Raw genomic sequence first — 12,944 nt, forward strand, 5'->3', positions numbered from 1 at the left:
ACCTGCCCCAGTGAATAACATCATTATGGCCAAAAGATAAATCTTGTTTCATGACTTTTAGTAGGCTTACGGCGTGGTTCTCTACGTGCAAACGCAGTTTCAAGTGTGTGCTCTGGAAATGACGCAACCCACACCTGATTTGCATTAAACCTAACTGCAGTGGTTGCAATTAGGAAATAACCTGTGCACGTATTCAGATTTTATATATGAGTGTTACAGGGTTGTTTGTTGTTAGGTTAACTTTTAGTATGTTGTGAAATGACTGATTGTTAGCAACTTTTCAATTGGTCATCGTTTTTTAAATAGTTTTTTAATTATTTGCCTTCTTTTTTGCATTCTTTTCAGATTTCAAATGGGGGTCACTTACCCCAACAGCCTCTTAGAGGCTACAATTTTATTGTTACTGCTACTTTTTACTACATATCTTTCAATTCAGGCCCTCTCCTATTCATAGTCCTTCTTCAAATCAGTACCTGGTTACTAGGGTAATTCGGACCCTAGCAACCAAGTAGCTGCTAAAATTCTAAACCAGAGAGCTACTGAACAAAAAGCAAAATATTTCAAAAACCACAAGTAATACAAACTAAATACCAATTGCAAATTATCCCAAGAAATCAATCTCTACATTATTCTAAAAGTTAATTAAAAGGGGAACTACCCCATTTAATGTTCCCTTTATAATAAGTAATACTGCATGGGTTCTTACCAAGGCCTTCTTTGGCTTGCATTAAAACTGGCACTCAGATAAGCTTTAGGAATTCTGCATTTTAATATCGGAACTAAAATATTCACCCTAAGACACTGAGAGTTGTATTTGTGTTTTTTACAGGTCCAGTAGTCACAAATACTGTACCAGTAATGCCTTTGTAGTTGTAGGACTATCCCTGCATTGATTAATTGACTAGTAAGCCAGTGGAAGTCTAACTGAAGTCTTTTTGACCCCATAAGCTTAATGGATGTTTATAGATCATCTTTCTTATTTGTGTTGTTTAACAGCTGCCTGGCGATTCTGCCACAAATAATATGGTCAATAAACTTACACATCTCACCTCCATGGTTTCTGGGCTGGAAGAAAAGGTACAAATTTGTGTAATGTTTTAATATTAAGATTATGTGTGTGTTCTTTCGTTGGTTGCTCTTACAACTAAACACAAATAAATCACCACCATTTGTCCTTCATTCCTTTCCTAGGTAAAAACAGTGTTAATGGAAGGCGCTGCGGTGAAACATCGACGGTCTCTTATCCCTCCAATAATATTTGAGGTATCTTGTTAGATTGTTGAGAAATACCAAACTGTTTATTTAAAGGATAGATTAGTATTCTTTATTGTTGATCATGTCAGTCTCCATGTTATTTTGACCTGATTGTATATAGTTCACCCTATAGTTGTTTCTTGGCCAAAGGTGTGGACTAATATAGGCTGCACTCTGGTTGGGGGACCCCCTTTCTTTTTTAATTCCTTTTCCCAGTAGTAGGACACCCAGGCAAGGAGGGAACTCACATGTTGTGGTGCCTGCAATAAGCATGCCATGAGAAGCGCTCATTATGCATATGCGCACCACTAAACTTGGCTGCCTGCGCTGGGAGCCCCCTAATGGTTTGGGCAACCTAGTTGATGTATCATTTTTAGCAGCCAGGTTGCAACCCTGTCTCTCAGAAGTAGCAGAATATGCAACAGCAAATTGAATTTTACAATCTATGTCCATAAGACATGACATTAGTCATAAGGTTGTATTATTGGTCAACCAATAAGTATCCGGCACAAGAGGAGACCCGAGCACAGTTAGCCTGTTACACACTCTAGCACTGGCTTACTAGAAAACTAAATATAAAACATGCTGCTTTCCTGTGTAGGTGAAAGCTGATTCTCTAGGTATCTCACAAAAAACACACTTGAAGGTTGATGTTGAAACTGGAAAACTAATCATCAAAAAGTCAAAGGATGGCCCAGATGATAAATTCTATCCAAGCAAAAAAAGTAAGTTTGGATTATATTTCATGGTTAAAGGTGCATGTTTTCTAGAAAAACCACCCGCCTTCTTGTAATTTTATTTGCCTTCCCTATGAATAACATTAGTATTAAGCATCATTTTTACTATCCCCAACCCTGTCTCCCAGATGTGTTTGTATAGCACTACAAACAGTCAATTCTGTTTGTAAAGTACATTTTGTAATGTTGAAGTGCTGAGCCTTGACGACATACCTTGCAGAATATAATGGTGTCTTCCTACAAAGAGGTGATTCAATCTTTAAAGGAGGAGCATTGCAGGGTTCCCCCTCCAAACACCACCATCCAAATTTCTGAATACGACCCTACTTCCCTGTCCATGATGTCAAAAGGCAGGGCTGCATAGCGAGATTAGTGGCTGCCATGGCTGGTTGCATTACTTGTTGTCTCCAGCCCCTGACGTTGATCGACCAGCATGGACAGAAAGTGAATTGGTCAGACATGATGGCTGCCATCTCTGCTAGTCAGCTGTTCCTTTTGACACTTTGAGGTTGCTGGATAAATGAAAGGGCTATTTAATAGCAACTAAGAATTGCTCATGTTCTGAATTATTTTAGAGTTTTGGATAATGGTGCTATCTTGTGATTTAGGACTAGTTTGCCTTTGATGTGGAATCTCATGCTAGAGACCCTGGTTTGATTCCTTATGACCCTGGACAAGTTGCTTAATCTCTCGTCCCGACATAATTGGTGCACCTATCATGGCTGCCTTGATTGCTATAAAATGCTTTGAGTCCCAAACTGCTTTATAAATCCTTCCCCATTCCTTTCCTTTCCTTGTTATGCTTTATGTGGTAAAGGTGATTTCAATTGCATGAGTTTGATTTATGTTTTTCATTCTTTGTAGTTCTGCAGTTAATAAAGTCTCAGAAGTTCCCTAATAAACTGGTTATAGTTCTGGAAACTGAGAAGGAAAAAACTCAGCGCAAGGAGTATGTTTTTGCTGACTCAAAGGTAGGCCAGCATTATTTGGGAACCCCAATACTGCTGATCATCTCCTAACCAGCAAGTGAGGTGCTACATTTGCCCTTTCCAGCTCTTGAAAACTACTGTACAATCCCCACACTCTTCATTGAGCCAGTGAAGGTGATTGCATTTATACTTGCCTAACCTGTGGTACCCTTGGCTGAAGTTCACAGACAAATAGTCAGCAAAGTGATTAAAACCATACTGCTGTATATGTGTTGTGTGCTAGCAATACAGTACAATAAAAAAAGTCAATCTGGTCCATTTATCAACACTAGGCAAATTTGCCAGAGGGCAGTAACCCATAGCAACCAATCAGTGATCAACTTTTTTTCAGCCAGCTGCAGGTAGAACAATGAATGCAACAATTTGATTGGTTTCCATAGGTTGGAAAATGTGCCCAGTGTTGATAAATCAGACTTGTAGATGTTTATATAAGGATAGCCAGTTACTATTTTATCACTGCACTAATGACAAAGGTGTCATTAGGGCTCTCAGGCTCATCAATGCATAGAATAAAGACAGAATTCAGACATGCCACCCTCATCTGTGCCCAAAAATGAGTTGTGCCAAAATCATATAACTAATCACTGTATTACCCCAAAATACTGTTCTCTCTGGAATGGAATATTTAGTTCCCTTTGAAACTAGAAAGGTGCCTGCAGCCAGAAAGCAAACTCTCATTTTATGGCTTTTATTTACAACAGAAACGAGAGGGGTTTTGTCAACTTCTCCAGCAAATGAAGAACAAACATTCAGGACAGTCAGAACCAGACATGCTGAGTATATTTATTGGAACATATAACATGGGTAGGTAAATGCTGCTTTTTTATCCAACAGATAGAGTCCTCTGCACCCCATAATTCATTTAGTGCTGTGTTTGTTTGACAGGTGATGCCCCACCACCAAAGAATATCACTCCTTGGTTCCTGTGCAAAGGCCAAGGGAAGACTAGGGATGACACGGCAGATTACATAGAACATGATATCTATGTGATTGGAACACAAGAGGATCCGCTAAGTGAGAAAGAATGGACAGATATACTTATGAATTCTCTCCGTGAAATTACGTCGGTAGAATACAAAGTGGTAATCCTCCTGTTCAGTATGTAATATGGGTGTAATGTAAATGGTCAGTGACTTAAAACTCTGACTGTTGTTTCTTAAAGTGTATTAGTGTTTACATATAATATTATATGTAGTAAGGCCCACAAAATAGGCAGGGTGCCTTCAAATGTTAGCCATGTGCTAGTGAGGTATATACACCACGGCCAGTGGGCTTCTAGTTATGCACCACTTGTCCAATCATAATGCCCTGCAATATGCAGGGCCAGCAATTTGATTATTGCTTGTGGTATATTGTTACCAAATCATATGAGAGCATGTGCTGTGAGGTCAATTAATAGACCTGGGTGAACATTAAAGAAACTCCTTTGAGAGAGTGCCCAAGCTGGAATCCCATAATTGCTACCTTTCTCTCTGCCTTACAGACAAGGAGGAGTTCATTATTCAGAATGTAGGCAACAAAACATCCAGAAATTACTTCCAGCAATTGCTGGCTTTCTTCCAGGTTTACAGATAAGGAGGAGACCATTATTCAGAGAGTATCTCTGCTGGTTGACAAGAAAACATACAGAATGACTTCCCATTCATTTTAATGTTAATTGCCCAGGCCACTGCATTTTTGAGAGACAATCACCTGACCCATGAGTTCTAATCTGGCAATTTTGGACGTTTTATCACTGTTCAGCAGAGCTACCAAACACACAGGCTCCAAAATGCCTGTAATCACTTTGTGTGGCTATTTCCATCATTGTGACTGGAAAACTCTTTCCACAGTTGATTTCAGTTTTAGGGCAATGGCACATGGGAAGATTAGTTGTTAAATCTCTACTACCGTGGGTGACTTATCTCCCCAAAATGACTTCCTACTAACAATAAAGTGAATAGCTTGTGGTTAAAGCATACATGGCACTTTGTTTGCTAAAGTTGCCTAAGGCTTCCTGTGCAGGCGGCCTCGGAAAAGGAAGCACCTTCCCAACGGCGATTCCCTTTATTGCTGGTGGGAAGGCATTTGAGGGAAATTAGTCACCCGTGGTAGTCGAGGTTTAACCGCGGCGACTAACCTCCCACCCTAGGCGGGCTTAAAGAATAAGTAAACCTTTTTTTTTTCTATCAGTAAAATTGCGGTTGCAGCATTAATCTATGGTTCCATTAGCATCTAAACTAAGAAAAAAAGACATATTTTGCAAGACCATTTAAACTAACTGGTTAGGAATACTGTAATTGAACACAGATTACAATCCAGACCCTGTGGAACATTCGAATAGTTGTCTTGGCGAAGCCAGAGCACGCACATCGAATCAGCCATGTGTTTACCAACAGTGTGAAGACTGGGATTGCCAATACACTGGGTAGGACTCAATATTTCTCTTTTATGTTTACGCTCCATCAATGTTTTGGCCAGAGTAGGGACTGAGGGGCTGATTTACTTACCCACGAACGGGTCGAATGGAGTCCGATTGCGTTTTTTTCGTAATGATCGGTACTTTGCGATTTTTTCGTATGTTTTGCGATTTTTTCGGATTCTTTACGAATTTTTCGGATCCAATACGATTTTTGCGTAAAAACGCGAGTTTTCCTATCCATTACGAAAGTTGCGTAAAAAGTTGCGCATTTTGCGTAGCGTTAAAACTTACGCGAAAAGTTGCGCATTTTTCGTAGCGTTAAGTTTTAACGCTACGAAAAATGCGCAACTTTTCGCGTAAGTTTTAACGCTACGCAAAATGCGCAACTTTTTACGCAACTTTCGTAATGGATACGAAAAACTCGCGTTTTTACGCAAAAATCGTATTGGATCCGAAAAATTCGTACAGAATCCGAAAAAATCGCAAAACATACGAAAAAGTCGCAAAATATTCGTTTTCAAGTCGGAACTTTTCCAATTCGGGTCGGATTCGTGGGTTAGTAAATCAGCCCCTGAGTGTACCTAGGGGGACCTAGGGACAAAAGGTGTTGTCTAGGTTCCACTTGCAAAGAAGATTCTAAAAGCTGGGGGGTGACCCATTCTATTGAGCTAAGCATTCCTTCATTGATTGAACCTGAGGGGCAGGTATAGGTGAAGGTATAACTGTGAGTATATACCATACACCTGCACAATGTATATATCTGGCTTTATTGATATTCAAGTACGTCTGTGTGGATCAAGTTAATAAAGCCTTTTTGTTTGAGTTCAAGAACCACTGGCACACATTATTGTTATCGAAACCCATGAGATATTATTTACTTAGGAAAACTATATATCATTTTTTTCAGGAGAACCTGAGCTTTCTAACGCTGCGTGTTTTTGTGTATTTCCACTTCTGGAACAAGATGTAGAGCTCTAAATAGGCTGTTTCTGGCCTCAGAATTATCGTCACCGCTAATTTTCGTACCATGAGGTGATGAGTTGTTTAGACAATCCGCCAGGTTTCAAAATTTAAGTCGGATAATGATAAAATCTGCAAATGTGTATTGGACGAAGTCCTTGGGGGACGTACCATGGAAGTCACTTTTGTACGATTGGTGTCTGCCAACTATTTCATGTTCAGAACATCCTCCGATTTGTATTTTTTGGGCTTTATCCTACAATTTCAGTCTGAAAGTTAGTTTTAGATTGTTGAACGTACAATCGATATTCCAATATTTTTTCAGAAGAAGACTAAAATCTGAACATGTATGCCCACCTTTACAGAGATTTCTGATTTCTACAGATCAAAACTCCCAGCAGTAAATTACCGAAATTTCAAAGCACTACAGCAGAATATGGCATACTTTACATTCCAAAAAAACTTTAGGTTTATCCCCAGAAACATACATATTCTGCTGTATGTCACTCTACTCCTAAGTACCAAACAGCAATGCTTTTCTGAACTTAGCAGTTTCTATAAAAAAAAAAAAAAAATCGCCTCAATGCTTCTGCTTTCAAGCACCTTATCTCCCACAAAGCATTAGGTACCAAGAAAAAACATCCTAAATATAAACGCCATGGGCCTACTGAGCAGTTTGATGTCCAGTATGCATAGATTTAGCAAACTGGATTGGAGGTGGCATGATCCTACTATAAGTGGAGTAGAAAGGTAAACAGTAGCAGCCTATAGGAGGATTGTGTGCAGCTCAGCCAAGTGTAATTGACAACTATGGTTCTTCCTGGCCTGCACAGTTCAGCATGTTAAGTGTCAGACCTTCAGTGAATCTCTGGGCTGGAGTGGATTGGGCAACACAACACACAGAGCTTAACTGATAGGAACTTGTCAGTTCCTATCATTAAGCTAGAACAGGCAAAATAAAAACAAAAGAAAATAAACAGAACTGTTTCTCTTTTATTTAGGAAATAAAGGTGCAGTTGGTGCCGCTTTCATGTTTAATGGAACATCGTTTGGCTTTATAAACAGTCATCTTACATCTGGGAGTGAAAAGAAACTCAGGTATGTCGCAGGTATTGGCTTTGGAGGTTTTCACAGCCTGAAAGGCTCCTTACGTAATACAGTATTGCTGTTATGGGAACCTTAGATTGTTAGCAGTTTTAAACAGCCAGTATAATAAATTTGCTACACACATTGTTACAGTGTTTATCTCCTCAGGAAATACATTTTCAGCTGACTGGAGCTTATTAGCCAAAATGACCAGCAGGTGGTGCTGCTGATTCAAATTCATTATTTTAGAAGTTGAAAAGTTGCTGATATCTTGAAAACTAGAAAATGGATGTAGACTGCAAAAGTGCTTAGAGGAGCTTTATGAATATTTTACACTAATTTGTTGTCAGGGTTTACATTTCCCTTAATTCACTATATTTAAAGCGTTATTATTTCCACAAGATGAAGCTCATGTTAAATGCTGGGTCTTTTAGTGCATAGATGCTCTTTCCAATGTACAGTATAACAGTAAATTATTACTGTGGCTGATGCCTGTATAGTTATGCTATACATGTGTGTGTGCTTTGCTTCCTTCTTCATTCAAAATAAATCAGAAATGACTTTAATGTCCTGTGGTTTCTAGCCTAAGGGGATAAGCAGCTCATCCTATTTAACCACACACATTGATTTGCCCATCTTTTCTGGCTCGGAGATCAAACTTATTATTTACAACTTCCTAACGTGTCTTCTTTGCTCGCTCGTTCATTTAGGAGGAATCAGAATTACTTCAACATCCTGCGGTTTCTGATACTGGGGGATAAGAAGCTCAGCCCGTTCAACCTCACACACCGATTTACTCATCTTTTCTGGCTCGGGGATCTAAACTACCGTTTACAACTTCCTAACACTGTAAGCAGCTGCAGGGGTGGTTCTGAATTAGAATTGCTGGAATGGTCTTTTGTAAAGTGAAAGTTGCATACATCATTAAGGCCACAGACTTACTTTGCCACAATCAGGTCTGGGTCGGTGTGGCCCACTGGGTTTTTTCCCATGACATGCTTGCCCAGTCCGACCCTGTTCCTGCTGACTAGCTCCTATAGATTTGTGGTATTTCTAAAAAGAGGCCCTAGGGAATTAGGATGGAGGGTTTCACTGACAGCCTCTTTTGGCATCCCATTGAAATCAGACCAGTACCCATGTTTGTTTGTTTTTTGTTACCTGTGGCACCACCTTATTTTTCTTTTTAAAGCTGCAGTTCAAGCTAAATGTTCACCTTTGGACAAGTGTCCAAATATGAACAGCTTCTGTCGCAAGAAACATTTTCTCAGTTGGTCTTTTTTTTTTTTAAATCAAGATATTTACCCTTGAACCATTACCATCTCCAACCCCTATCTGTGTCAGTGTGAAAGAAGCTGAAGAAGGAAGTGTAGGCAGGATATGCTCCTGCACAAGCCTCTTCCATTTGGCTTCAATTGCATATCTTTGATACAAGTGGCTGGTACGATACTTATTCAGTGAACAAGAGCAGAAGAAGGTCTGCACATCATTCATGTGCTGCCTCAGTGATAGTTATCTTGACAATGAATTGAAAAAATATGATGGGCATATCCCCTCTAGGATAACTAAAGGTCAACATAGAATTAGTCTAGATATGTTACATCATATGTTTTGGGCTTCTGTACCAGCCCAAGGCAACCACAGCCCTTTAGCAGGGAAGATCTGTGCCCCCAAAATGCCCCAGTAGCTCCCCATCTTCTTTTCTGCTGATTTCCTGCACATGCTCTGTGCTCCATTTTCTTTCCTCACATTCCCTTCCTTTTACTGCATAATTTTCCTTCATTCCTTCTTATAGTAGTTACTGGACTTTTATATTATAGTATGTATTATAACTTGCATGTTGAACAGGAAGCTGAGAACATAATCCAGAAGATCAAACAGCAGCAGTATCAGGAGCTGCTTGCCCATGACCAGCTGAATTTGGAGCGAAAGGAGAACCTGATATTTTTTCAGTTCGGTAAGTTAGTTGACACATACTATATCAGATGCAGGTATGCAGGTATCTTGCCAATGTTTAACTGGGAGATGGATGTAAGTGGAAGCTCATTATTGACCCATATATAAGCACATAGGATCTTAAAGCGATTCTATCTTGATTTTATGGTGTCTAAATTACACTGTTCACTCTACAATTTAAAATTTCATTCTTGAACAAACAAATCTATTTTTTTTAGCTGTAATATTGGTGTGTTTGCGCCATCTCAGTGCATTGTGCCTGAGTCTGAGCTTTCAGAAGGAGCCAGCACCACACATTACAACTGACATGATTTAGAGCAGTGCTGTCCAACTGGCGGCCCGTGACCCCCCTCTGTGTGGCCCCCCACCTGTCTGGCTGCTTTGATGACTTACCTTTGAGTAAGCTTTAAATGGTATCAGTACTGAGATTAACTGGCCCCCTGCATGGTTCTCACCTCAGATTCAGGCTGTAATCAGGCTGTATTGTTTAAATATGTAATCCCCTGTACTGTTCACACCTTTTAATCTCTGCATTGTTCACCCCCTGCAGTGTTCACACCTCAGGCTCAGGCTGTAATCACTCCCATTGTTCACTTCTTCACACCTCAGACATAGGTACTGTAGGCAGAGTATGGCACATACAGCCAGCATAGGGCAGGTAGAATATGGCACACACAGGCAGCATATGTCAGAGAGGGTATGGCACACACAGGAAGGGTAGTGCAGGCAGAGTATGGCACACACAGTCAGGGTAGGGCAGGCAGAGTATGGCACACACAGGCAGGGTAGGGCAGGCAGAGTATGACACACAGAGGCAGCATAGGGAAGGCAGAGTATGGCACACACAGGCAGGGTAGGGCAGGCAGAGTATGGCACACACAGACAGCATAGGACAGGCAGAGTGCTGCCTGTGTGTGCCATACTCTGCTTGCCCTATGCTGCTTGTGGGAGGTGAACCTGGCAGGGGTTTTTTGTGGGAGTTTGTTAGCAGTTGGATGGTCCCTAAGGTGTGTAATTATGTACTGGGGGTTGCTCTGCTATCCACAGGGGAGGAGGAGGCATATGGAATTATATATGTATATCTTAATATGACAATTCTTTCACATATGAATGATGGTTGATATCCCCACAGTAAGGACCAAGCATTTGGGATTTTGCTGTGCTACCACCATTGTGATAAAATAGGTGTGGTTTGAAGTGGGTGTGGTTTCAAAAAGGGGAGTGGTCAAAACTGGCTTCCATTAGCGGCCCTCCACCATGTACGCTAGAGAAATTCCGGCCCTCGACACCGTAGAAGTTGGACAGCACTGATTTAGAGGATAAGATGCACTAATAAGTCTCCTTTCCTGCAGATGAAGAAGAAATCACCTTTCCTCCAACTTACCGCTTTGAGAGGGGTAGCCGAGAACGATACTGCTACACCAAGCAGAAAGCAACAGGGGTAAGAAAAAACATTCAGCTGTTTCAATTGTATAAGGATGCTGAAACGTGAATATAATAACTGAGCTGTCAGAATTCCAGGGGATATCAGTGCGGACTTGGCTATTGAAGGAATATGTGTGCATGCACTGGCCAAATCCAAAAGTTATGGAAATGTTCTTCAGATATACACATCTGCTAGTCTCTTCATTTTAAAGTTGTGCTCCTTGTTTACTCCTAAAGGCAATGACATATGGGGAAAACGATGCGACCATGGCAGTGGCTTGCATTGGGTGTCTTTAACCCTGACCATGCAATGCATGTTTGTACTGATAATCATAATTCTAAGGCAAATGGCCCATGGAGCGAGATTGATCTCTGCTACCACGGGTCCAAAATGCCTTACACCGGCAACAGTAGGAGTCACCAGTGGAAATGCGTACACATCAGTTCGGCTTTCCGAAGTTGCGCAAAGTTGCCTGCAGGAGAAATTTTTGCCTGAAGTGTTGCTTAAGCCTTTCCACCAGTAACTCCTATTGTTGCCACTGGAAAGGCATTTCAGAGTGGTTTGTCAAGCACATCTAAAAAGAAAAAATAATGTGGGATCATTATAGCCCCCTTACCCTGCACAGGTGTAGGGGAAATAGGAATTAAAAAAAAAAAAAACGTATGTCCAAAACACAGTTATATTCTAGGCTCCAAATAGTACATCCACCTGAACTGGGCCAGATGCAGTTTGAACCCTTTGGACATTCCAGGGATCATTAAGCAAGTCTGGCATAGGAATTTGAGTTGTCATTCCTCTAATGATATTTTTTGAGACAAATAATATCACCCTGAGAATATATAGTCCTTTGGCCAACATTGATATGGTATTTGCAGTAACTGTCAGCATCTCCTTAAAATGCTTCCAGTTTATCCTAAGAGAATATTACATCAAGGAGGAGAGAGATTGTTGTAGCTCAGATTGCTTGTGTATTACTGCCTTTGTACAAATGTCCAGAATAATATAATGCAAACATGGAAGTTTGTGTTTCTTTCAGATAAAGTACAATTTACCATCTTGGTGTGACAGGGTTCTATGGAAATCATATCCACACATGCATATTTTATGTCAGTCCTATGGTGAGTGTTTATTCTATTCATAGTCCTTAGTCTTATAATATACTTTATTGAATCCTTTATTTCCCTATCCCATCTCCTACTGTACTCTGCTGTATTTGACTCTATAGTATCATTTTCACCACATTATACTCAGTGTTGCCATCATATATTTCTTTCCATCCTTTATTACTGTAGTACAGGAATGGGATCCATTATCCAGAAAGTTCCAAATTACAGGAAGGCCATCTCCCATAGACTCCATTATAAGCAAATAATTCAAATTTCCTTTTTCTCTGTAATAATAAAACAGTACCAAGTAATGTATAATTAACCCTTTTGGACCGATTTGGCAGCTAATCGGCCGTGTATGGGCACTACAGACGGGCCTGCCCGACCGATATCTGGCCTGAAATCGGGCAGGTTAAAAAATCTAGTCGGATAAGGGACCGCAACGGCTCGTTGATGCAGTCCCTGGACTGACTTTGCCTATACCTGTCTTTATACTTATATCTTCACCCTTTGCCCCTATTAAGGAAACTACACAAATGTGAAATAAGAGCTCAAGAGTTCACCACAATAAAATTCCACCATTCTCTGTTTATTCCTATGGAATTTATGAGGCAAATGGTGAATTCTTAAACCATTGATAAAAACACCTTTAAAAATCCCAAAGGCGTAAATAAAATGGTTGAATTTCACTGTGGTGAGCTCTGATTTCACACTTAGATAAATCTTAGAGCAGAAGGATAAAATATAAAAAATAATTGAAACATTTACGATATAAGCCCAAAGAATGAAACAGCTTATTTGAAATTCTGAGCACATTTATAGTACAGGTATGGGATCTGTTATCTGGAAACGTGATATCCAGAAAGCTCTGCATGGTGGACCAAATAACACAGACCTGCCCCTTTACACTTGATATATAACTACACATTACAGTCAGGGACACAAGGAGCAGATCATACACTTTCCTCCATCTGTCTTTTTTACCCAGGCAGAGTATAGTGGATCTGCTGTCATGCACCCCCTCCTGTAGCT

General features: G+C 40.3%; 1 protein-coding gene across 2 annotated transcripts in view; it reads left to right on the forward strand.

The window, feature by feature from the left end:
* The window catches only part of inpp5d (inositol polyphosphate-5-phosphatase D), a 62,108-nt gene that overhangs the window by 42,382 nt on the left and 6,782 nt on the right, over window positions 1-12,944 (forward strand). For both annotated transcript variants that reach the window (XM_031902565.1, XM_031902566.1), the window contains 12 exons: window positions 997-1,077; window positions 1,192-1,263; window positions 1,856-1,979; window positions 2,856-2,962; window positions 3,682-3,784; window positions 3,866-4,062; window positions 5,270-5,387; window positions 7,343-7,439; window positions 8,138-8,276; window positions 9,273-9,381; window positions 10,733-10,821; window positions 11,843-11,924. In XM_031902565.1, coding sequence (XP_031758425.1) covers window positions 997-1,077; window positions 1,192-1,263; window positions 1,856-1,979; window positions 2,856-2,962; window positions 3,682-3,784; window positions 3,866-4,062; window positions 5,270-5,387; window positions 7,343-7,439; window positions 8,138-8,276; window positions 9,273-9,381; window positions 10,733-10,821; window positions 11,843-11,924 — 1,318 coding nt within the window. The remainder of the gene's footprint in view (window positions 1-996; window positions 1,078-1,191; window positions 1,264-1,855; window positions 1,980-2,855; window positions 2,963-3,681; window positions 3,785-3,865; window positions 4,063-5,269; window positions 5,388-7,342; window positions 7,440-8,137; window positions 8,277-9,272; window positions 9,382-10,732; window positions 10,822-11,842; window positions 11,925-12,944) is intronic.

The sequence above is a fragment of the Xenopus tropicalis genome, chromosome 5, assembly GCF_000004195.4.
Source record: "Xenopus tropicalis strain Nigerian chromosome 5, UCB_Xtro_10.0, whole genome shotgun sequence".
NCBI lineage: Eukaryota > Metazoa > Chordata > Amphibia > Anura > Pipidae > Xenopus > Xenopus tropicalis.